This window comes from Anser brachyrhynchus (genome assembly GCF_964034855.1).
Source record: "Anser brachyrhynchus genome assembly, chromosome: 3".
NCBI classification, from domain to species: Eukaryota; Metazoa; Chordata; class Aves; order Anseriformes; family Anatidae; genus Anser; species Anser brachyrhynchus.
This window is the reverse complement of record NC_137696.1, coordinates 126514576-126541057: the sequence shown is the minus strand read 5'-3', so window position 1 is coordinate 126541057 and position 26482 is coordinate 126514576. Positions and strand designations below refer to the sequence as shown.

At 42.3% G+C, this 26482-nt stretch overlaps 2 protein-coding genes across 7 annotated transcripts in view; one reads left to right on the top strand and one right to left on the bottom strand.

The window, feature by feature from the left end:
• GPN1 (GPN-loop GTPase 1) overlaps window positions 1-7975 on the bottom strand; it is a gene marked incomplete at its 5' end in the record, with an annotated part of 20247 nt that extends 12272 nt beyond the window's left edge. Inside the window, 8 exons of one of the 6 annotated variants that reach the window (XM_080585306.1) lie at window positions 764-809; window positions 3107-3201; window positions 3304-3382; window positions 4009-4046; window positions 4786-4852; window positions 6347-6386; window positions 7405-7498; window positions 7585-7775. In XM_080585306.1, the coding sequence (XP_080441432.1) occupies window positions 764-809; window positions 3107-3201; window positions 3304-3382; window positions 4009-4046; window positions 4786-4852; window positions 6347-6386; window positions 7405-7498; window positions 7585-7659 (534 nt within the window). The other 5 variants (XM_080585304.1, XM_080585305.1, XM_080585308.1 and 2 more) reach the window with 5 other exon arrangements.
• On the top strand, window positions 7916-26482 carry ZNF512 (zinc finger protein 512). Its single transcript, XM_080585286.1, is given in 15 exon segments — window positions 7916-7994; window positions 9593-9651; window positions 10142-10350; window positions 14255-14344; window positions 16228-16311; window positions 17539-17663; window positions 18022-18108; window positions 19296-19394; window positions 19621-19788; window positions 20957-21151; window positions 21852-21953; window positions 23313-23375; window positions 23834-23932; window positions 24409-24702; window positions 24704-26482. Coding segments are annotated over 15 exon segments (1725 nt in total). The 5' UTR covers window positions 7916-7973; the 3' UTR covers window positions 24734-26482.

Below are 26482 nucleotides of genomic sequence, written 5' to 3'. Positions count from 1 at the left end.
GAGTTTCCTTATAGCATAGGGTTAAGCTTTTAGGAAGGGAGGCCCATCCATGGATAGCATACTTAAAACCGAGTGTAGATGAAAAACATAAAACCGTCAAAGTGTTTACACAAAGTTCTCTCAATCTTCTGTCCGAGACAGCAACAGGCAGGGTGCCTCAAGGTTCTTACAGCCACCTGGTGACTCCCTTTGTTCCTTCTTAATATAGCCATGGGAAATAATCAACAAACATGCTTTATACATCACAAAAGGAATGCTGAAGCAGTGGGGATTTCTCTTGGCCAGGGTCCCAACATTATACATGCAAAGACTAAGAATAGGACTAGCATCAGTCACCCAGCCAGCTTCAAAGCAGGGAAAATCTACACCTGTAATATGGACATTTAGCGTTTCATAAGCACTAGAAATAGATTTGAAACATATATTTTACAAAATTCACACACACACAAAAAAATTTAGGAATAATCCGAAAACCTCAAATCAAACCTGTAACAGATACTGCAAAACATTTTTCAAATTGTTAGTATCATGTCTGATTTCAATGTTTCAGTGTAACTGCATGTCCCTGATTTTTCTTTTGCCTTTCTTTGCCAAATTAAAGACCACTTCTAGATTCAGTTTTCAGCCTGCAGCTCCTTCTCAGCCTTTTTCCTTTCTTTTTCCAGAAGAAACATAGTATTGTAGTAAGATGAAGACACTACATTAAAGCAAGCTAAGCAGAACAATGTTCTACTGGAACACAGGAACCACAGCCTTAATTTACCTTGTTCATGACAACAATGAAAGGTAGTTTTGTCTTGTATAGGATACTAGAAGGAAAAATAAAAAATAAAGAACCATTAAAAAATTAATTTAATACCCATTAAAATAGAAAAAATACTAAGCATAAGGCAGATAAGACTTGTGCGAAACTGCATACATGTGGCTTTGAAAAGAAAATATTTTTCTCTGCATCAATTATAAATGATGGATGATAATTTTCAACCAGATCCTGCGTACTGAAGTTGAACAGTATGTCTCCCAACAGATATGAGCACGCATCTGTAAAATATATAATCTCCTTCTACACACCCAGTTGATTTTGATTACTGTTTTCTGATTCTCAGATCCCAGTTCTTATTATCCTTGCAGTCTCTAATTATTTTGACTCAAGTCGAAATCAGTTTTGAGAAATTATTCTTGATCAATGAACTCAAATAACTCGAAATACCTGTAAAGCAAGACTACCTTGAAACATGAGTTTACATTGTCATGTCACTGTATGTATTCCAATATCCTCCGCTCAACTCTAATTTCAGAAAATGCAACACGTCACATGACATATTTGCATACTCCTTTTTTTGCATACTCCTATCACAATGATACAGCAATTGACCTTGGTAGAAGGACTAATAGTTTTTTTTAAAACCATTTACCAACATTTACCATAAATTAAGAAAGCTCTAAATATGATCTTTACATAGGTATTCAGTTGGTTTAACGTAAAAGAAAGCAGAGAAATCCATGTATGAGAAGGAAGTCAATAAATCAGGAGACAGAATGTGTTCACATGACCTCATACCATGCTGAGCTCAAGACAAATCTAGAAGAGTCACTGAAAACCTCAAGAATAATAAAAAAGGAGTGACATCATATTGTGGGTTTACAAGAAGGGACTCAAACTAGCCTATCTTGATACATCTTTAGATAAATGATTTTATAAGCAACAGGCAATTAGTTAGATGTAATCTAACTATCCATCATCAAACTGAAGTCTCATGGATTATTTAATGTTTTCAGTGGGAGCTTTGACCAGATGACCTCCAGACCTCCTTTGGTACCTAAATTATCTTGTTTATCCAATGGGGAAACCACTGAGACAGACAATAACCAAAACAGCAGGTTAAGTATCTCAATAGGAAGTATCATAACGCTAAAAAGGGAACGAGTATGTTTTTTGTTTGGTTTGTTTTTTTTTAATTCCCAGTAACAGCTTAGTCTAAATAGGAAAAAAAAAAACTAGCACGTAAGTGCTATTGCAACAAACTAGCTTTTAAGACAGAAAGATGCTAAACAAAGACAAATCCCAGACTCAAGCAAGATTTATCCACAATGGTGCTTTTAATCAACAGCTAAATTCAGTCTTGACTGGGAAAGTTGAGTGGTTTCATATCTAGTACACCTGAAGAGTCTAGTAACATTGCCAGAAAGAGCAAATAAAAGTCACAGATTTTAAGAAGCGAGAGCAAAGACAGGGCTTTCTCATCAACAAGCTGCTATGTATTAAAAGGGACAAGCTACAGTAAGCCATAAACTCAAACAGCTGCTGAACACACATTAGCAGGAGATGCTATACTGTTACACTATTGTCTGATTTGCATAACAGTTGAGGAACAAAGGAAAAAAAACAAAGAGCTTATGAACAATCACATAATCTAAAAATGACACATTTTTCTTACTTCTGTTCTCTGTTTTCATTTTTTGGGATGTGTCCCCACCTGTATATTCTTCATTGGGGTGAACAGGACAACACAGCAACGCACAAGAGTGCTCCCACAAGTATAAATCACAGCGTGAAAAGCATCAGAAGGATTTATAGGTGTAGACAGCCCTACACATTGTCATAGCCGTAACTGTAAAGATGTGTATCACCTTTAAATCTCTTTAGAGACTTTGTAGATCTGTAGACTTTGCAAATTAAAAGATTACAGGCAGAAATTCCGTTTGCTAAATCTCTACTTGTCAAAAATTTAAGTTTGAATCATCATGCCTCAAACTTAACTACAGTCAATACCTGAAAGAAATGTGGTAAAAGGAGTTAACGTTGGAATTCACATATTGAATAATGTATGCTCCATTTTTACTTTAACAAAAGAAATCCATTATTCAAGTCAGAAAACAAATTGGATATAGCCATTGTAACATTCTGACTACGCCTTTACCACGGACAAAAAGACATGGTCCTTCTTCTCAGCCACATTTCCAAGAAATTAAGTGGACATATTCTCCTCAACTGAAAAGCTCCTCACATGAAATCTAAACAAATGGTCCCCCCCATCCCTCCCTGATAAATAGCAAGGAGACAAAGCAATCAAAAAAGATGGATTGCATTTTCAGCTTTTCTTACCTACAGGCATACAGCATGTTGGACATAAAGGTGATAGGATTAGTACTGCGAGAGGTGTCCATCACATAAACAACAACAGAAGGAAAAGAGGAAGCCTGGAAGCATGCGGAAAAATACAATTTAATTAGAAGTGCACGCTGTTCAATAGGCACTTTTTCCACATAACCTCAATGTCAAGTTATGTAGAATACACTTACCAAAGCTTCAGTTATAATGGTTCCTGATGCTGACCATGTGAACACCTCAATTTGACCTGGTGTGTCAATAATGACATACCTGTTAAGAAGTCACCCGCAACAAACAAAAAGGGAAAAAAATTAGTCACGCACAAGGTCCTGTCATGACTAGACTAACACAGGCACAGAAGAGCAAATCACATGATTATTCTGCTCAGAACAGAAAAGCTTTTCCCAAACAGTGACAAGACTTAAGGACACACCTGAAAATTTCCTGAGTGAATTTTGTGACTAAGAAGCATTTATTCTCCTAAGATTCTGTTAGAGTCAAAGACATCAATTTGGCTTTTTTTTTTTTTTTGACTATTACAAACTCTTCAGAACAAAAATTAATTGTTGCCCATTTGAACAGTACCTTAAGTAAAAAAATGAAGGTCTAAATGAAGACAAGAAAAGCAGATGTGGAATCAGTAGACATTTATTTGATGTATGCAAACGAGTCTAGTACCCTGTGCTAATTCTATGCCCTTTTACAGATAAAATTTATACCAAGACTGAAAGACAACTACAAAACACACAGAGATTGGATTAGGATAAAATTAGGATATTTAAAACACGCAGAGATCCATTTTTTTAGGATTAGAATTAAATTAGGATATTTAAACCATTTCACGTGTTTTTGCCACGTTAATTCCAGAATAGTAAAAATTGGTAGAATATACTTACTTGGATGCATTTTGTCTTTTTTCAATAAACTTCATCACCTGATTGGAAAAGAAGCAGTATACATTGTATTTAGGCTCAGAACAGGAAACACGAATAGTCATTTCATAACAGAAACATTAAATTGCACAGCCACACATGACACATGTATGTATCAAAAAAGCTAGAAGTCTATGCCTTTCAGTGTGTGAAAATAGATGGCTTGAAAATACTCACACAATGCATATGCCAAAAATGACCTTAATTTTACCCATAATCTAGTACCTGGTGAAACAAATGGTATAATAAATGCAGTTGTTCCCTAACTATTTCCTAAGAGATCGTGCATTGCTTTAATATTGTGAATAAGGATTCAATCTCAGTGCTGATTTAGCATTAAGATTTATGAGAATAGTCAATTATCAAATAACCCTAGGAAAACTTAGCTGGTTTCCAGAAGTGAGCTTCCCTACTTCAAAATCTGAGCAATCATATAAAAGATGATGTTATACTGAACGTCACGCAACAGAATAGTTATATACAAAGACTTAAGAATTGACGTTCTGTACATACAACTTCCGAATTTTAAATAAAAAAAGAGTTGGGGAAAAAAAGATATATCTCCCTTAAATGAGACTTAATGAAATTTGGCTGCTTTCCAAAATTGGGAGAATACTATTAACTCTCAAAACAATATTTAAAGGTTAAACAAAAGTGATTTCTGAAGCTCCAGCTACACAAAAAAATCCAGTCCCCAGCACAGTATCCATAGCTCAGTATCACATAGGAACAACCTCATACCTGATCAAATCTTGTAGCAAAAAGATTGAGAGAGGTCACTATTCCACCATTTGGGCCCAGCCCATATCTAGACACTCCATTTAGGAAAGCAGATGACTATACAGACCTCAGAGGGCTTATTTTTAAATTCTGATAGTAGTTGGCCATTTACAATGTGTGTTGGATACCTTGCAGCAAAAGACAATTCTCCCCATGCACAATTAAGTCTCACAATTAAGTGATGCAGTACCTGTGCAAGAGAAGGACTGCTTGCTATTTGTTAAAACACATGTGACTGACAAAAGAAGCTACACCGTGGCTTCCTCTTGCCATTATTCAAGCATTACCATCTCAGGCAAAGAAAAAAAGAAAAAAAGTGCACTTATATACTAAAGCCATCATTGTCTTTCCAAAAAAGATTAACAGCACAGCCAGTAACTCAGAGTTTAAAAATGTCCTGAATTCAGTTCATTTTTAAGAATATGTACTTCAAAAATACAATTAAAAGATTTCTTACACAAATCATTCACAGAAGAATTTAAATGGAAAGAATTGGAATTAACGTTGTAGAGACGCTCAAAATGTCTTGAAGATTTCAAAATTATTTTTCACACATATGGGTCTATACTAATTATGTTCATGGAAACAAAGACTCTTAACTACATCCTGTATTTTCCTTACTTCACAAGAACCAGCACTGATTCATTAGTACATACAGTCTTCTAGGGGTACTGCTCTATATAACCAAACATGCTGACAGACACGCCCCTTAAGCGCTATTTGATGAGATACTTAAACTCCAATGATGGCTAACAGAGAGAGCAAAGCAAGAAATGCATCTACATACTAAATTCAAACTTATGTTTGGATGTTTTGCTAGCAACTCCTTATCAAATAACAGCCAAAATCATAATCCTAACCTCCATCATCCCTTCTTTTTCCCTAAAAGAGTAAATGTAAGAGTCATGCTAGTATGTCAAATCCAAAAACTGTATATTAACTCCATCTGCAAAGGCTATTACTTGAGGAACAAAGGACCTCCATACCTCTCTGGAACTGCAGTCATTTTAGTGTAATGTTACCGAACTACAGTTACCAAATTACCGTACAGTGTAAGCCCCCAGGCCGATGTCTTACAGATTCAGAGAGACAACAGCGCTTTGATTACCGTCAATGTGTAAATAGTTTTCTTCACTTACTATGAGCAAATAGTAATTTGAATATTTTTAATAATAAATAACGTGAGATTTGTAAATAAATGGGGAAAAAGCTGCTGGCTTCCCCCATGAAAAGTAAAAGCACACAAGAAAAGCGGATGGAGTGCATGTTATTTGTAAAAAAGGTACTATTAGGCAGAAACACTTTTAGCCCACTTCTTACACCTAAGTGTCAAATCTTGTTTAACATGTATTTCTAATCTCTCATGTAAGAAGTACAGTCACAAATTCTGATCACGCACTAGTCTGCATTACTGCAATCCCCAATGCCCCCTGTCCCCTTCATCTTGATGTGCAGAAGTGACAGGCAACTTTTACAATATCCAAGATTTCAAAGATTACTGTAAGACCAAAAAAAAGGATACTGTTTCATGACTTCTTTGTACTTCACAGTGTCCCGGATATCTAAAGTGGGAATACATATAAATAGTTTTAATACATTTCTTTTAAAACAGTCTTATCTCTTATCGATTTGCAGACTGGTGAAAGCCTTTCCCTTTCTAGCAAGTCTCCTTTTTCCTCACTAATAGATCTAGAACCAACAGGAAAAATCTCACAAGTAGAATAAATAAAATCTAACAGATTATCGTCATATACATGAAATTCACTGTAACTCATGCAAAACAGCACCAGGTTAAGTGAGATAAAGATCCACTTGCATAAAGATCCACTTTATGCAAGATCCAGCACTACAATGCATTATGGAATTCTTCATCTGACATCTGACATCAATAAAAACACTTTGGTACCACTACCTTTCTTATTTTCTACAGAAACAGACTGACAAACCTTAGAAAGTTTGAAAGAGAGAACCCTCACAAACCTAAGGATTGGTATGGTAAGCTTTTAGGAACAGCAAACCTTTTGGAATGGCCACACGTAAAGCCTGTTTATTGTTATTTTCTCTAAAATCAACGTCTTTTAAAGAGCTTTAAAAAGTTATTTGGTTGCACATACAGCTACCACAGCTCTGAAAATAGGAAACCTGATCGAATCTGCTAAAACACTCATTGCAAACGAAGGGGAAAAAGAAAAGGTGCACACTAAACCACAGAAAATAATATAAAATATGTACAAATGCAATGGTAGAACAGTTTCGGTCCTAAAAATTCACAATCAAGAAAAAAAAAATTAAGCCCTCTTCGCGGTAGGTCTTGGTATCTCTTAAAGAGAAGATAAATAGCCTAATCAAATGCCTTACGTAACACAGCCTCCCTCCCCTTCCGCGAAACGTAAGAAAAACAGTATACCAAAAAAAGGGTTAACTTCCTTATGGCAAAAGGCGTTTGCTCTGTTCTTGCGGACTCGACAAATACGCGCCAGCTCTGATCCGGGACCACCTCCATCTTTCACCAGCCTCAAGCTGCCGACCACCCAGCACAGCACCAGCGAGCCGGGCTCGCGTCGGCGCGGCGGGACTCACCGATGTTGGCAGGGAAGGGCAGGCTGTGCACGGCGGGGTCCAGGTTGATCACGTACGGAGGGCAGCGCTGGCCGTGCAAGTGAGCCGCGAGTCGCTAAAGGGACACGAGAAGGCGTCAGGCCCTGCTCGACGTGGAGACAGCGGCAGGAAAACCGACAGCTCCCCGCTGCCGTCTCTCACCTGCACAAAGGTGGTCTTCCCGGAGCCGGCCATACCCAGCACCAGTACGCACACCGGCGCTGCCGCCGCCGCCATCTTCCCAGCAGCCGCTTGTTCTTCCGGGGCGCGGGGGATAGGCGGGGACCAGCCTCACAGCTTCCCGCCATGACGCGCGTCGTTGCTCCGCCGCCGGCCGGTTACGTACCGCAGGCTCGCGCGGCCTCCCTGCACGGGGCGGCCCGATCGCGGCCTGAAGGCAGCCGGCGGCGCGGCGCCGCGGCGCTCGGGGCCCGCGGCCGCCGTGAGGAGGCGGCCGGAAGCGGCCGGGAAGGAGCGACCTCGCGGTCGCGCGCGCGCGCGCGTGCGTGCGTGCGTGCGTGCGGGGCGCGTGCTGACGTGGCGGCGGCACCATGAGGGGTGGTGGCGGCTCGGTGAGTCCGCGGGGGCCTCGCCAGCAGCGCCGTCGGCAGCTGCCCGGGGGGCGTGCGGCCGGGCTGCGGGGAGCGCACACGGCGCCGGGAGCCGCCGCGAGATGGAGCCCGGCGGCGGGAGCGAGCCGGCGGCACCGGAACAGCCCGCGGCGGGGCGCGGGGGCGCCTCCTCTTCGCCCCGAGGGTCCTGCTGGGCCCTGGGCTGTAAAGAGAGGGGGCCCGGCGCGGAGCGCCCCAGCCCGGCGCGGGCCCCGGCTTGGTGAGCGGGCCCGGTCCTTCCACCGCCGCCCGCTGGCTGGGGCTGCGTCCCAGAGCGAGCGTTGGGGCGGGCAGCAGGCGGGACCTGCTCTGGGCCGCCGGGAGAGCCGCCCGCGACGCGCAGCCGCGAGCTTTCTGTTTGAAGGCCTGGAGCCCGGCAGCGGCTGGACGGCTGCGGGATGGCTGCGGGACGGCTGTGTCCAGCGCTGTCCAGCCGAGAGAGGGACCGGCAGCAGCGCGCTGCTGGCTCCTCTGGCGCTGGTCGTGCGTTTTGTCTGAAAGGCCTTTACTGTAGGAGACCGTTATCTGTGAAGTACTGAGGAAAAAATGAAAATGGGGAACTGAAACAGGGAGTCCTCTAAAAGGTACTAAGCCTGTCATACCTGCCCCAGGTCCCAGGGGTTTTCCCTTGGCGATAGGGACAGTCGTGGTAGCGTGGGACACTTCCTGCTTTTACTAACACCTCCTTGATAACTCTGAAACTGGAGAGCTGGGGAGGGATTCTTTGTCAGGGAGTGTAGTGATAGGACAAGAAATCATGGCTTTAAACAAAAAAAGCGTAGGTTTAGTTTGGATATAAGGAAGAAATTCTTTACTCTGAGGGTGGTGAGGCACTGGAACAGGTTGGCCAGAGAAGTTGTGGATGCCTCATTTTTGAAAGTGTTTAAGGCCACGTTGGATGGGGCTCTGAGCAACCTGGTCTAGCGGGAGGTGTCTGCCCATGGCAGGGGGGTTGGAACAAGATGATCTTAAGGTCCTTTCCACCCCCAAACCATTCTGTGAGCATAAGAAGTAGCAATCAGTAAATGACGAAAAATCTTTGCTAAATGAAAAAAGTTTATGTGATGTGGATAAAGGAAACAGCAACTGATGGAATATGATAAAACGATTAAGATAAAAATGGAAAGAAAACTTAAAAGAGACTGGAGGCAACATCCTTGGCATGGAAAATGCAGGAATTATTAAGGAAAAAGGCACTGTAGAAAAAACAGTAAGTTGCAATCTAAAGTATTTGTCATGATGTGATAAGTCATAGGCAGAAAGTAGGTACCACTGAATTAACTGGAGACCAAGAAAACTCCTTCATGCCCCCGTCCAAAGGGTACGATTGGATTTTGTATGGGAAGTAGAGAGGAGCTCATCCCTGTTTTGATTACAGTTCTAATTTAGCTGGAAATGAAAGGGTTCCTTGCTACAGAACAAGTTCTGGTTGCCAAAGACAACAGGTTGCATAAGGATGGTATGCATATCCTTAAAATGCAGGTGATTGTGTTTGGTTGGAAAACAAGCATGCAAGAAGAAAAATTATATTGCTAATGCGAATTGTTCTGCTTTGTTAGGATACCAGGCCTGTACATCACGGACAACAGAAAGCCAAGAGGTCTCTGGGAAATAAAAAGTATGTGAATGTTTCATGTCAAATTTCACTGGGGGAGGACTAAGAGATTCCTCTTGAAAAACTATATCTGGTCTTTACATAGTTGTCTAAATTTAAGAGCTGCAACAATTTTTGTTTTGTTTGATAAGGATCTTGTGAGATCCATACTGGTTGCTTAAATATGTATTTTTAAACTGTGATGAGCTTGTGCCTAATCTGTAAGGTGACGTGCTGAGGTAGGATGATTTTTTTTTTTACTAGTGTTCCCGGGTAGCTTTCTAATGTCAAACTCTAAAAGATATGGTATTGAATAATACCACTTTTTACATTTTGCCTTGCTAGTACTTTTCAGTGTACAAAACTCAAGAGATTCGGTGACGTGAGCTGAATTTTTAGAGTGCTTGGGAGGATGAAAGGGACGTTGTCTGTCAAGCTGTTATGGTTGTGTGTATGTATATACGTGTGTGTGTATATATTTATATATAAATAATTTCAAGTTGAACTTTTCCAGGTCTAAGCAATTTGAGGAGGTGGAAACTACTGTCCTAGGACTGAACAGTAATTATGATGAGACAACCAGCAACGTTTCTTCTGGCTCACCAAAGAGTCAAGTGAACGGAAGTGGAGAGTCCAGAAGCAAGCGGACCATTCGCAGGCCTGCCTACTGGTTGGAAATGAGAGGCATAAAAAACAGCATTAACAAATCTTCAGCAAAAAAAGGTACTCATCACTCTTTGCTCAATGCAAAACTGGTTTTCTCTTCAGTTCTTTTGTGAGAGATTTGATGACTTCTGAAAGACATGCTGAAGTTCAGCCACAAATTACAATCTTGGTAATGATGCTTATGTGTTAGGAGAGACAAACTTCCTCTGTTGCAGAAACATATGTAAAATTCTCTGGTGTTACGCAGTTCCTTTTGAGTGACTTGTCTCTTAAAAGTAATGATTCTGTGACTGATTTCAGTTTTATCTGTAGAAGAGAGATCTGTAGGGGTTCTGGCAATTGATTCAGGAATATGCTGTGAGAACTTTAATAATAGAACAAAGCAACACTAAAATGTACAGAAGTGGACCATTCAGCAGTATTCTGGGTTAAACATGGCTTTTATGGCTGTTAGATTTTTTTTTAGATGTTTTTCTTTGGTTTGTTTTCCCACTTCTGTTCCTTAAGATTTTTCTGATGTGGAGTGGATGGGATCTTATGTTGTTGTAGGGACATTCAGATTTCCTGGCTTCAGAACTGTATCTCAAACTTCCCATGTGGCGTTTCATTCTGTAATGCATTTTTTTCCTTTCTCTAAATCAAATCTGTATTCCATCCCGTTGCAGAGAGGGCCAAATTTGGTAGCTTGATAGAGGTGACATCACTGCAGCTCCATGCCCTCAGGCCCAACCAGTAACAAGACTGAGCATATAATCCCATAGGTACAAACACATATATGCAACATATATATCTATATACAGCCAGACACACAGATCAATACAAACACACATGCTCAAGCACTCTTGCAAACAGCAGCAATGGCATCCATCCTGTTTCCCTCCCTGGCTGATCAGGATGAAGATATGTTAATGAGTGAAAAAAAGCATTTATATATACATATATGTGTATCTCTGTGTGGATCCCACCTGTAGCTGGACTTAGGCACTCTGTTTCACAGAATCATAGAACGGCTTGGGTTGGAAGGGACCTTAAAGATCATCTCGTTCCAACCTCCCTGCCATGGGCAGGGATGCTTTCCACTAGACCAGGTTTCCCGAAGTCCCATCCACACTGACCTTAAACACTTCTGGGGATGGAGCATGCACGGCTTCTCTGAGCAACCTGTTCCAGTGCCTCACCACCTTAAGAGTAAAGAATTCCTTCCTTATATCTGACCTAAACCTACCCTCTTTCAGTTTAAAGCCATGACTCCTTGTCCTATTACTACACTCCCTGATAAAGAGTCCCTCCCCAGCTTTCCTGTAGCCCCCCTTTAGGTACTGGAAGACTGCTGCTTCTGGTCTCCCTATAGCCTTCTCTTCTCCAGGCTGAACAACCCCAACTCCCTCAGCCTGTCTTTGTAGGAGGGGTGCTCCATCCCCTTGATAAACTTTGTGGCCCTCCTCTACACTTGTTCCAATAGCTGTATGTCATTCTTCTACTGGGGGCCCCAGAGCTGAACACAGTATTCCAGGTGCTGTCTCACAAGAGCGGGATAGAAGGGGAGAATCATGTCCCTTGCCCTGCTGGCCACACTTCTTTTGGTGCAGCCCAGGATATGGTTGGCTTTCTGGGCTGCAAGTGCACATTGCTGGCTCACGTTGAGCTTCTTGTCAACCAACACCCCCAGGTCCTTCTCAGCAGAGTTGCTCTCAATCCATTCTCCATCCAGACTTGTATTTGTGCTTGGGATTGCCCCAGCCCAGATGCAGGACCCTGCACTTGGCCTTGTTGAACCTCCTGAGGTTTGCACAGGGCCGCCTCTCAAGCGTGTACGGGTCCCTCTGGGCTCCTCGTTCATCCATGCAGGCCTCCTGGCGTTTTTGCCTGACTTCCTCTTTGTTGGGATGCATCACTCCTGAGCTTGGAAGAGGTGGTCCTTGAATATTAACCAGCTTTTGTGGGCCCCTCTTCCCTCCAGGGCTTTGTCACATGGTACCCTACCAAGCAGATCCCTGAAGAGGCCAAAGTCTGCTCTCCTGAAGGCCAGGGTAGCGAGCTTGCTGTGCTCCCTCCTTGCTACCTCTGAATCCAAAACTGCACCATGTCATGGTCACTGCATCTAAAGCTGCCCTTGAGCTTCACATTCCCCACCACCTCCTCCTTGTTGGTGAGAATGAGATCCAGCATAGCACCTCTGCTTATTGGCTCCTCTGTTGCTTGGAGAAGGAAGTTATCACCAGTGCATAGCAGGAACCTGCTGGATTGCCTATGCCCTGCTGTGTTGTCCCTCCAACAGATATCGAGGTGTTTAAAGACCCCCATGAGAACCAGGGCTTGTGAATGTGAGGCTGCTTCTGTCTACAGAGGACCTCATCTGCTCGGTCTTCTTGATCATTTGATCTGTAGCACACTCCCACTATAATGTCCTCTGTCCCTGCTTTCCCTGTAATCCTTACCCATAAACTCTGTCAGCTCCTCATTTGCCCCCAGGCGGAGCTCCACGCACTCCAGCTGCTGATTGACATAGAGGGCTACACCTCCTCCTCGCCTCCCCTGCCTGTCCTTCCTAAACAGCCTGTATCCTTCCATTCCAACATTCCAGTCACAAGAGCCATCCCACCACTTCTCCATAATGCCAGTTAGGCCATAGCCCTGCAGGCATGCATGCATCTCTAACTCGTCTTGTTTATTCCCCATGCTGTGTGTGTTAGTGTAGAGATGCTTAAGTTTACTCAGTAGCTGGCCTCTGCCTCTTGGTCTTCCGAGTTGCTGGTACATGAACACACTATCTCCACTATCTCCTGAAGCCCACAGAACCACTCCAGTTGCTAGTGTAGACCTCCTTACAGACAGGCTCAGATTCTGCTGTCTGCCAGTTGTCTGGGATTCCCCTCATCACTCTGGTAGCCTATTTCCACTGTGATCTTTCCCTTCTGCCCTGCCACACACACATGCTCACAAACTCTCCAGTTGGTGGCACCACAGGCATACTGGCCCATATGACCTGTGGTGTCACTTTAGTTGCTGGCATTTAGACCTCTCTGCAGACACTTAGGAACACGTGCATACAGAATACAGAGTCCCTCAGAGTCTAGCACCCAGAAACTCTGCTGATTCAGTGCGAGGCATGGGCAGGTTTGTATGTTGACCAACCGTATGTTTACTAGCAGGTGGCCCTTTTATCCCCTTACTCCTCTGTTTTCCCATGTGTTCCTCCCCACATCATTCCCTTCCTTTCCCTGTCTTTGATACCTCCCCTAAACATCCTCTGATGTCATGTGTAATACTTAAATGGTCTTCCTTTGCGTTCCATCTGTCCCATAATCCTAGGCATTAAAACCACACTCACCACCACCCCGGTCTGCCTCATCTTGGTGGTTTTCATACCTCAACGGTGGGGCTGGTGGATCTCCTGGGACAAACCCGGGAGGAAGTTGTCTGTTTCTTTGAATCCCCAGTTTGGTTTCCCCTGCTTGCCATTGTGCTTTTTTTACTTCTCTGTGCTCATGGAGAGATGCGGGACTCTGTATTCTGTGTGCATAGGGAGGTCTGAGTGATGCCAACTTTTCAGGTCTTTGGTAGCCTAGGAAATAGTACGGGTAGACAGGACATTATTCATCTTTCTGCACTTGCTATTGTCTCTCTGTTCGCCTTTTTGTATGTGTGGTTGAGCTTTTTGTGATATAACCTAGCACCTTCTGTTTCTCTCTTCCTGAGGAGTACAATTTCCCCAAACCATGCTATGGCACTGTTTCTTCCATGTCCTCTGTATTGGAGGATTGCAGGCCATGGAGTGCCTAATGTTCCTGAGTTGGAAGACTATATCTAGCTCACTGGTGTCCAACTGCCTCACAAAAACTTTTTTTTTCTTCAGAAGTATTGAATATGAGGAAAAACTAAGGCAGCAGACAGACACAAAGCTGTTACCCAGGCTGAGTCTTAATAAGACTGAAGCATTTCTATTCTTGCTTGTTAGCAGGAGAAGTACTTTTGAAAGGCAAGAGGAAATCTGAGCAAGGGGAAGGTGAAGATCTTAAAGACTCTCCTAAGAAGAAGCAGAAGATTTCTGGTAATATAAATAACTAATTCCTAGTAACAGACCTTCAGGTACTTCAGACTTCCTTTCTGTCCAAATGCTATCCTCTGATATCTTCCAACTCTATTTCTGATTCTGTGTATGTTGTAGGATACTGATGAGTAGTGTCTGTTTTAAGGTGGGTGACGATTATTCTGATTTCAGTCTCTCTTAAAGTCCATCAGAGGGTGGAAAAAAGTAGGAAGTAGGGGAAGAACAGTCTAGGGTTGTTAATCAGTGGTTAATTGCAAAAGGAAGTGTACAAGAGGTGGAAGTAGGAGTATGTAACACAAGACAAGTATAGGGTTACTGTCTAATCTTTCAGGGGTAACATTACAAAAGCCAAGGCCAACCTTGAATCTGGGAAAGGATGTGAAAGGCAAAAAAAAAGTTTCTACAAGTAAAGTAGGTAAAATGTGGGTGCACTGCTGAATATATCTGGTTATATGTACAGAATGGGGGATGAGAGTCTGGAGAGCAGCCCCATGGAAAGGGATCTGGGGGTTCTGATCAATGGCAAATTGTCAACAGTGTGCCCTGTAGCCAAAAGGGCCAACTGGATCCTGGGGTGCATCAAGCACAGCACTGCAAGCCAGTCAAGGGAAGTGATAGTCCCCCTCTAGTCTGTGCTGATGTAGTCTCACCTTGAGTACTGTCTGTAGTTTTCAGCGCTACAATATACGGATATATAACTATTAGAGTGTGTCCAAATGAGGGCAACAAAGATGGTGAAAGGTCTAGAGAAGACATGTGAGGAGCAGCTAAAATCACTTGATTTGTTCAGCCTACAGAAGAGACTGAAGAGAGAACTAATCATGGTCTATAGCTTCCTCAAGGCGGGGGGGGGGGGGGGGGGGGAGTAGTGGGGTAGGTGCTGGGCACCAGCGATAGGAGCCAAAGGAACAACATGAAGCTGTGTCAGGGGAGGTTCAGGTTGGATATCAGGAAAAGATTCTTTGCTGAGAGGGTGGTTGGGCTCTGGAACAGGCTCCCCAGGGAAGTGGTCGTAGCACCAAGGCTGCTGGAGTTCAAGAAGCATTTGAACAACACTCAGACATATGATTTGATTTTTGAGGTGGTCCTGTCTGGAGCCAGGAGTTGGACTTGATGGTCCTACCAAATTGGGTACTCTATGAATAGAGCTAAGGAACTGGTGGCAAATGACATGGAAAAGGCATAGGTACTCAGTGACTCCTCTGCTTCAGGCTTTATCAGTTAAACCATACTTCAGGAATCCCCGGCACCTGAGACCAGATGAAAAGTCTGGAGCAAGGAACCCTTGCCCTCATGGTGGAGGAAGATGAGGTTAGAGCACTTAAACAAACTGGACGTACCTAAGTCCCATGGGGCCTGATGGGTTGTGCTGAGAGATGGCTGATGTCATTCATAGAATCATGAAGGTTGGAAAAGACCTACAAGATCATCTGGTCCAACCATCACCCTACCACTAATATTACCCACTAAACCATGTCCCTAATCACCGCGTCCAACCTTTCCTTAAACGCCCCTAGGATAGTGACTCCACCACCTCTCTGGGCAACCTGTTCCAATGCCTAACTAGTCTTTCTGAGAAAAAATGTCTCCTATTTGCCATCTTAAACCTCCCCTAGTGCAACTTGAGGCCATCCCAAATGTCTGGATTAGACTAATGCCTGCAGCTGTAAATAGCTATGGGTTTTGAGAGGAGAAGAGTTTATAATCTTTAAATTCCTTTATGGATTTTCAAAAAGAAAAAAAAAAAGCATTGAACATGTCTGAGTTGTCTGAACATGTAAGTTTGAGACAGCAGACTGAATAGCAAACTCCTAGCCAAGCTCTCCTTTTTTGTAACATGGCTCACAGAATTTAAGTCTCTTGGTCTTTCTTTGTTATAGCAGGAAAAAAACAGCAAGCTGGAGCACAACAAAACTCCAAGACGAAAGGCCACTGTGTTCAGAAAGAACCAGAAGCCTATGGCACAGGTAAGAAGGAATAGCTGCTCAGAATTGTTTATAAAGTGGGTAAGAGATAAGTGTAATTCTATCAGTTGAATCTGTGTAACATCTGTGTTTCTGATGTTTCCATTTTGGTGTTCAATTTGCTGTTGACACGAAAGAAGTGGCTGCTATCTTGCTGCAATATTGCAGAGCAGTATTGGAGGGACTGCCTGCTGCCTGATAAAATAGTTTTGCATGGCTTAACCCTAAAAACATTGCATAATGGGACAGTGATGGAGGAATCATTTTTGAACTAAGAATTCTGTTTAAGTAATTTCAATGCAAAACTCAAAAAATATTTGTACATTTTTATTCAGCAGAATATGTTTGCAGGAAAAACTTCAGCTGTTGCTGCCATATCATTTCTTCTGGTAGCCAGAGACAGAAGAAGTCTGTCCTAGAAAAATAACACTAGCCTTTACTCATCAAGTGTATGCGTAGCTCACAGCGCTCATTAACTACGCAGTTTTTTGCCAAGTGCTGTTTGACTTGCAGACTTTCCTGCTAACCACTGAGGAGAGACAAACCCTTCCTGTTATTCCTGGGCAAGCAGAAAAGCTTTTAGATATTTTTATGATAAGAATTCAAGTAGGTGTCTTATAAGCCGCTTTCTTCCCAGAACGCGTTTCAGTAATTTATAATCCTTTTGGCTAAAGTGAGTGCTTGACATTTCAAAAAGAGACCAGGAACTGAAAACCGTGCCTCACAGGGTACTTTCCCCTGGCCATTGAGTGTCTTAGTGTGGTGGTGCAGCTCTGTTCACTTTTAGTGCCAAAACCACAGTCTAACGCAAGTAGAGTTCTAAACATTTATTTAGTAGAATTGAACCATGGATTTTGTCCCAAAATTATTCAGTCACATCTGTGCCTACTTTTGTCTAAAGCCTTTTGCCAAAAGAAGAGTTTACCCTGCATGTGAAAGTAATTGTGTAATAAAAATAAATGAAGAAAAAATCTCTGCTGAACAAACAAAAGAAGTCTTTTCACAAGAGGATGATAGCGTCAGGAGTTTTTATCAATTGATATTCCAAAAAGAGAGATGTATGCCTTGTCACATGACACATTTAAAGCTGCAAATGAGCTAAAACTGTTGAAGTGTAGAAGGACACAAGTTTGTTAGCATATGATTCATTTCGTTCTAGGATACATCGAGCATACTGACGGAAAAAGATTTTGCTTTTGCCGTTTTATTGCAAATCCTTTGTTTTGACAGGTAGTATGGAAGAGCAGTGGTCTTTGGAAATTCAGGACAAAGGTCGAGTTACCTGTCCAACGTGCCGGGCTGTGGTGAGAAAGACTGTAGAAGGACTGAAGAAACACATGTTAAATTGCAGGCAGGTGAGGACAAGAGAGATGTTTTCTGTATTCTCTTCATATTACTGGTAGAAATGCCTGTACATTGTTTTGTGTTACATTTTAAACCAGTTTAATCCTAAGAAAAAGCCTTTTATACATCTCTAAGAAGCTGCAGGTGGTGCTTCTTGCTCAGCATGTTGGAGTTTTATGGTAGTGAATAGAGGCATACCTATCTCATTGTTCCCCTAGATTTTAGTTTCTGTAAAATCTGTTCTATTTATAATGGGCAATTACCAGGCCTGAATAAAATGTTCTGCTCTTGTGCTCCTTTCTCCCAGAGACTTTCCCACTGCTTTGGTTAATTTGCAGTTAAACATACCATGTCCTTGTTTATTTGTAGGAAATGTTCACATGTCATCACTGTGGGAAGCAGCTGAAGTCTTTAGGAGGGATGAAATACCATGTCATGGCAGACCATAACAATCAGGTAACACGACTGCTCTGCATCTGAAAGTCTTACAGGCAAGATAGTCTTTCATTCCTTCCCTGCTGCACACAGAAATGGAATATTTTGTGTTTTTGCAAATGTTGTAGGTGCTCAATTCTCATTTACCTATTATCATTATTTTAAGATTGGAGATCTGGAAAAACTGTAGTATGTTACCAGAAAAGATAGGGATGCTGCATCTTAGAAAGAAGAGATTAATTTCTGTTTAGGCTGGTTATATGTCACACATAAAAGGCATTCTCAATCAGGAAAAGTCCGTTGCTCATTAGACTGCACTTTTCAGTCTTTTGCTAGAAAGTGGCAGTTTTTCTGCATCCAGAGCAGACCAGACCAGATTTTAGTTCTTCACCATGTTCAAAGGTAAAAAAGCAGAAAAAGCTATTTAGCTTTTGCCTATTTGCTGTAAAGTTACAAATGCTGCAGTCTGGTTTTCTTCTTTGCTCTTACTTTAAAGAAACATTATAACTTTTGGAAAGGTTATTCAGAAGTTTGGGTAAGATTTAGAAAATTCATTAGTGTTACATTTACGTAGTTACCAGTACTGTGATTTCTGAAGCTACAGCTGTACTAGTAAATGAAAGAGGCCAAGTATCATATTCCGGTCCTGAGGAATAGGTCTGTCACCCAGTTTTAACTTTTTTTGTTTTTAACTTTTTTAGTCAATCTAGATGTAATATTTAGTATAAGGTAATGTAGGAAATAATATGTAATAACCACTGAAGAAAGAATAGAGAAGAACTTTAGCTGTAGTTTATCACAGATGAATTACTATTACAGCAGGTAGTCTGCTTAGCTATAACCTAAGTGGAAATGGTAGGACGAGTAAACATTAAAGATGCAGTCTAGAGATGAGTCAATAATTTCCCCAGGCAGAAGGGTAGAAAAGTAATTATAGAAATACACGACCGTGTCCTTATCAGCAACTCTAGTTTGAGACCATGTCTTTTCAAGGCTTTGTTCATACATAGCTATCTGCAAAGTGGTTTTCAGACAGTTTACTCCTCTTAAAGATAATTCAGGTTTTCTGGGTTATAGACAGGGATCATGGTATTAAATACACTTTTGCAAAATCACAAGTTGCAGGGATTTAATTATTTTAAAAGCTTTCCTTCAGTATAAATGCTGAGCATCCTGTATTTTTCTTTCATCCTTCTGCTGTGCTTTAGCCAGTTGTGAAGGAGGGAGGAGAACTGGATGAACAGCTTGAACGAGACCGCCTTCGGAAGGTTTTGAAGCGTATGGGAAAACTAAAGTGTACAAGGGAGGTAAGCTGCATTGTCAAAGTATCTTAAGTTGAACAGCATCAGATGCATGAACATAGAATATTATGAAAGTTCTGCTGGATATGCTTTTGATGATGGCAAAAGATGGCTTTGTTTCAAGATCCTAGTTAATGTTTTTAAGACATGAGAGACTTTGGAGGGATGATGCATTACCAGGGAAGCAACAGGAAGGAATTTGCTCCATGTGTTTTTCCTTCTACGTTGACAGGGCTGCACAGGCAGCTTCACTAGCATAATGGGATACCTATATCATGTTAAAAAATGTGGGAAGGCTGCTTCTGAGCTGGAGAAAATGGCGATGAAGTGCCATCATTGTGGGAAAGCATACAAATCAAAGGCAGGTCTTGTCTACCATCTCCGATCTAAGCATGGGCCGGTAAGTGCAAATTACCATAGATATCAGGATAGCATTGTGGTAATTCAGACCATTCATACTTGAGACTCATGTAGGCTTCTGTTTGCTTCTTGGGTGGATAATTAGAGATAGCAAATCTCTGCATTTTCCTGTATCTCTGTAGTATTCTGTCCTTGTTCCTTTGTAACTAGGATGAAGTTTTTAATAGTAAGTCTCTATGTCAGCAGTAAACTTGGCAGCCTGACTTTTGCTCCATGGAAGAACGATGCTAACATGTTGTTGTGGGTTAACCCATACAGCTGCTCACTCACCCACCCCTGCTGGGATGGGGAAGAAAATCAGAACAGTAAAAGTGAGAAAACTCATGGATTGAGATAAAGACAATGTAATAGGTAAAGAAAAAGTTGTGTGCACAAGCAAAAACAAATACAGAATTCATTCACTACTCCCCACCAGTAGTCAGGTGTTTAGTCATTTCCAGGAAAGCAGGGCTTCATATGTAATGATTACCTGAAAATACAAATGCCATATCTCTAAACATTCCCCCCACCCACCCTTTCCTCCTTCTCTCCCCAGCTTTTTTTGCTGAGCATGACATCACATAGTACAGAATATCACTTTGTTCGGTTGGGGTCAGCTGTCCTGGCTGTTTCCCCCCCATGCTGCTTGTGTGCCGCCAGCCTACTCACTGGTGGGGTAGTATGAGAAACAAAATATCTTAATGCTGTGTAAGCACAGTTCAGCAATATCTAAAACATTGGTGTGTTATCAACACTGCTTTAGTCGCAAATCCGAAATAGAATACCATATAAGCTACTATGAATATAATTAGATCTATCCCAACCAAAACCAATGCACATGTAATTTTTGAGTTCTTTGCTTTTAGAAGACCCATCACTGAAGCAGAACAGGCAATACCATACTTGTCCATGCAAATTTTACAGTGAAAGATGTGTTACCCTTTCAAGACCAGTGGCTGCACGAAACTTTCTACTTCGACCCTACTGCTGTGTCCCTGAGTAGATTTTGGGGTCTGTCTTGGCAGTGGGATGCACTCCTGTCAGTGAACCACAGCTGCTTCAGCATATTTTTTTTTTTTTGAGGGATTTGGCAGAGTAATTCACAATACTTACTGTAGCTGAAATAGGAACTGGTGAATGAGGCTCCCCTTTTTTGGTCTTCATTGCAGGTCACTTTCTTCCATGAGGAGAGAAGAACAGAAAGCCTGAAGGAAATAAAACGGGAGCCAAATAATACAGGGAGAGTTCAGAGGAGATCTGCAAAGGTGGCAATCTACTATCTCCACGAGCTAGCTGGAGAAGAGCTGGCCAAAGAGTGGCCCAAGAGAAAAGTGCTGCAGGACTTGATTCCAGATGATCGGAAGGTACAGGGTCTTAAAAACACTCTACAGGGTTTGAGTCTTTCTGCCTATCAGATAAGTCTTGCACTGGTATCTCCCCAGAGTTGCCAGTGTTTAATGGTCCATGGAAATTAATATTGAAGAAGTAATTTCTTGTGGAAGAGGTCAGGTTTTGCCCTCTCTGTACTTCGATTACGGTATTGTTACTTTAGCAATTGTTGTGGTGTAGGTATTTTATCCAGTTAGGTTATAATGACTTTTAAAGTCCTATTGCTATAGGAGCTGTAATTTTCAATGGGCACAAGCAGTGAAAGCAGTTATAGGCAGCATGTTGCTCACAAATCAGAGGCTGCAAATTGCTGCCACCATGCAGTGGTATTTCATAGCTTGTCAGGCTTCACGCAGTCTCCAGAAGCAACTCTTAGGCTGTAAGGGAAACCCAAGGGGAAAGGATGATTCATGATTTCAATGGGGTAAGTACATTTGGAGGAACTGTAGTCAAAGGTGTGGGAAGTTTTGTGTTCTGGTATTGTAGGGGATTTCCAGATTCAGTTATGCTTTTAGAAGCAGTAGGATGGGAGAAGACTGATAATTGAGAATTTGTCTGTTAGAATAGGAAAAGAAATAGTACTCCTGTCAAAAAAAATAGGAGAGAAGGGAATGTGCTTGTCACAACGCGTAGCTAGCATTGCTTACAGCTTTTGATTTCATTTCTTCATCTCAGCTGAAATATACTCGTCCTGGACTGCCCACATTTAGTCAAGATGTGCTGTGCAAATGGAAAACGGAGATAAAGATGTACCGAAGAGTCCACTGTCCAAATCAGGTAATCCTTAAGTCTTTCTGAAGCCTCAAAGGGGGCAGATGTCAGGTCTGTATGAGCCAAGAGCTTTCCACAGCCTTGAAACTGCAGTTTGTCTCTCTTTCTGTGGGAGACGAGTTCTGCTTCATCTCAGTATGGTCAGTTAGTGTTTGTACTGTTGCCCTAGGGATGAACCCTTTGGGGATGTGTTTGTCCCCTTCAGACCTGGTACCTTTGTGTCAGACTGATGCAGCTTTCACATCCAGCTAGGTGCTAGTCCAATTGAAGGTATGACTGAGCAGTGGAAAAATGACAGGCTCCAGCTGTCTAGCAGATGTTCTAAATCTTAATTATAGAGGAATGGATGGAGAAGTAGAGACAAAAATTTGAGGTTAAAGGAACTTTGGCACAGCACTTTAGTTTTACTTTGAAAGCTTGAAATGCGCTATGAAGGACTCACGAATGTCATCCTGGTCTAGGGTTGCTTATGCATGTGCACATAGTTTCTTACAATCCTGTGCAGCGGTCACCAGTCAGATTCAGTGAGAAGAAATGGCCACATTGGTAGAAACTAGTAGTGCACATGATGCATGTGATGCATACTGCTAGATAGTCAAGGGTCAGTAGTGGCTTTCATCTGGGTTTGATACGGAGACAAGGACTTACCCCGTCCCTATCCCACTCTCAGATCTCCCTCCCCAGTTTTCAGGCTCGTGCCATTTCCAAGTATAAGAATTGCAGCATGATGTTTTATATGGAGCTGACCCCAGAAAGCAGCTGTTCTAGTTCACTGACCAGTAACCCAGAAGCATGTCTTGCACCTAACCTTCCGTTTCAGATTGTGGGCTGCTGGCTGAGCAAGTTCTAGTATCCTGAGACTGATACCTAACCCACATGGGTTAGGCCCTTAAAGTTGCCCTTTAACTGGGACTATTGATGTTAGTTACAGTACTTCTGTTCTATGCCACTAGATAAAAGATCAGGGCAGGAGAGATTGTAGAGTCTTGCACTTGCCCCTGTACTTTGTTCAAATGAATCTTTGCTGCCTTTTAGGCAAAATGCAGACTCTATGATTTTACTCAGGCTTTAGATAGAGAGTGATTGTAACTGTGACAGAAGTCAGTTTATTATGTCTGAACATGCTCGGAAACTAGAAACATTTAACTTACTGATATCTTAAGTCCCTTTTGAAGGTCTTAATTACAAGGAGCTTTCTTCTCTTTACAACTTGTCTCCCTTCCTCTACCTCTCTCAGCCCTTTGGGAATTTTGTTCCAGAGAGTAAGTCTTTTTTTCATCCAGGAAGAAGTGATTTCTAAATAGAGTTTTGCTGATGCTGATACAGACATTTGATTTTTTTTTTTAATTTTTTTTTCTGTTTCAGGGTTGTGAATCTGTATATGGCAGTGTCTCAGGACTCAAATCTCATCTTGGCACATGTACCTTGGTTGGTAGCATTCTTGTACTCGTCTTTTTTTTTAACATCCTGACTGTCTCTGTTCATCAGTTATCTGCTTGTTCAAGCTGTTGTCCTGCCATCTAATCTGAATTCCTCACAACTTCAGTGCTTCCATATGTGCTAATGGGGTTGCCGTTGCAAACACTGAAGGAGGGAGCATCTTAATGGCATGCATTTTAGTGAAGTTGCAGTCCTACCTGTACTTTCACAGCTAAAAGAGCATTTTTCCAAATACAGTGCTTGAGACCTTATAACATCTCACAGGGCAGTTCTATGCTTTGTGAGTATAACTGGTCAATAATGTGAGTGCTCCTGTAGATAAAGCATAGTCTAGTATGAATAAGAGACTACTTCTTACTGCTGAGCAAGACTGAAGTACAACATATAGGTGTATCAGCCTCCTAAGCAGCAATTGGTGATGTATTCTTCTTTTGTTTTGTTGCCAGGGAGATTTTGTGGCTGGCAAATACAAGTGTCTCCTGTGTGAGAAAGAATTTGTTTCAGAGAGTGGGGTCAAGTATCACATCAACTCTGTGCATGCTGAGGTAAGGCAGGCAGAATTGAAGTCCTCAAACCTGTTTGTTGAAGGTGAGGAGGGTGTCTTGGGAAGGAAATGCTAGATGCCTGCCCTATTATATTCTTTCTTTGCTTACTGTTGGAAACAGGGTCCTGGGTTCAAGTGGCATTTAATATGCTTAAACGTAGCTGTTATGCGCTGGTCTGGGGAGCAAATGTTCTGTCATATCACAGGTCTTGTCCCAAGCTGCTGCTGTTCAATTCAGCTTTTCAGCATTTTCCCTGCCTTTAGTTAGCCAATTGCTAAATCAAATCTGACACCTCTGAGACAGTGACACCTTAGGAAGAACTTCAAGGAACAGAGAATTGTCTTAGTCATTTGCTTTTCCAGATCTCACATTTCAACAAACCCTTGTCCCGCAGAGGCACCTTTATTATAAGCTCTGATAGTCTTTGTATGTTATTTCCTCCATTAGTACCAACCTGTTGCCTTCTAACCCTCCAGGATTGGTTTGATGTGAACACAAGTACCACCAAAAGCTTTGAGAAGCTAATGAAAATCCGCCAAAGAGAAGAGCAGAGGAAGCAACGGAAGAAACATCCTTTGACCCGGGGCAAAAAGAAGAGAACTGGGTCCCTGGCTGCCAAGAAGCTCTCCAGCGCTGGAGCTGAGAAAATGAGGAGAAGTAAGAGAGGTTGTCCACAGCGGGTAGACAACGAGAGCGAGAGTAGTGAGGAGGGGGAGCCCCAAGTTGCACAGAGAGCCAAATTTCCAAAATCCAGCCACAAGCGAGGCCGGAAATAAATCCCTGGAAGAAGGGAAGGAGTAATCCTAAAGCGTTCCAGTTACAAGCCCCACTTCTGTCAGTCTCATAACCCACAGCACTAATATAAGCAACTGAATGCCTTTGGAACTGTGATTTCATTCCGCTCTGTGACCTGGATTTTGAAACTGTTGAATCTGGTCAGTTGTGAGAAACTATGAACCAAAGCTGTGGTACAGAGGCAACCTCTCCTGGTGTAGTTCCCATGAACAGTGGGACTAGCAGTGTACCCAATGTGGTCTTTGCTCTGGTTGCAGTCTCAGTTTGGGTCACATTAGCTAATTGTTTAATGGTTTCCAGCACAGCAGCTCTGTTTTGTCTTCTTCCTGATGGGTGAGACCAGGGTTCTTTCTAAGCAGTTCTCCCTATAAGAGTCTGACTAGCACAGTGTTTAGGTCCCTTTAAGGGAGGAACCTTTCTTGCACAGTATGCACAAAAAATTAAGCAGCACCATGCAGAACACGAAGGCTTTAGTTTGCCCTTTAGCTGTCCTATCTGTTGTCAGCAAGGATACCACAGAAGAGCAAATACCTTACTGCTCCAGTCTGTTGCACACAGCAGTCTGTAATTCATACACTGATGTCTAGCCTTGGCACTAAACAATAGCATATAAGCTTTGGTCTGCTTGGAAGTGATGGGACATTATCTTCCTTGTCAGGAACGTGATATTCCCCTGGTATCTGTCTTCTTTAGTACTGGACATTGAGTGTATAAGGAAGGTCTTCCCACCCAGTGCAGAATAAATACTCTCCAGCCTTTTGGAGATTCACTGGCCTTTTGGAGACCACCTGACAATGTAAAATGTTGGCCTGTGTGGGTCTTCTGAAGATAGCTTGTTTCAAGCTCAACTGGGAAACAAACTTGCTGCAAGATGGTGCATATCTACAGTTGCAGTGTTGGTAATGCTGCAGCCTGGAATCCACTGAACTGCCTTGCCCCAGTGTGTTGTTCTTTGTCATGCCCACACTCCCATAGCATCCTTTTCTCTGCAAGTAAGCACTGTAGATGTCTCCTTTATCTTACATCACCTGTTTCTTTTCAATACTGCTTCCTTTATATGGATGAGATATATTAGCAGTGGCTTTCCTGTGTGGAAAAGGTCAAAACGGTTCATTTTTTGTAAAGTCACATGATGGTATGATCTCTGGCTCATAGGGAATATCTTCCTTTGCTCCAGAGATGAAACAGATGTTACAGAAATAGTAAGAAACAGCACAAGCAATGCTACTCCTTTTTTTGACAGAATATGTTCTCCAGAATCTCTGTTATCCAAAGATCCGCTGTTCCAGAAAGTTGTAAAACTTGACCTTTTCCTTGTAGTTTTGCAGGCAGGAAAATAGGCTACATGTTGCCATCCATTTGAATTTTTCCTGTTTACCAAAATTGGTATCTGGCACTGAAATTCACAGGGAAGCCATTGCAGTGCCTGGTGAACAGGCAGGTTTATATGTATGTGTTATTACCAGAATCACGTCAGTCCTGATGATGGGAAACACTGTATGGCCAGGGTGTTTTCAAGAGCTGCCTCTTCCATGTAATAAGCAAAGCAGTCAGGAAGTAGTAAGACAGCATGCAGTGCTCTACTGTGATTTACATACAGTAGTTACACACTGCCTTTTGGAAACAGTTGTCACCATGTGTGCAGTGCTGCACTCAAAGTATAAATATGTGGACTTCTGTACAGGGTGTACAAGGCTTGGAGCAGGAGGGGCAAGATCAGAAGATGACAAAATAAAATGTTACCGGTGTAAGAAA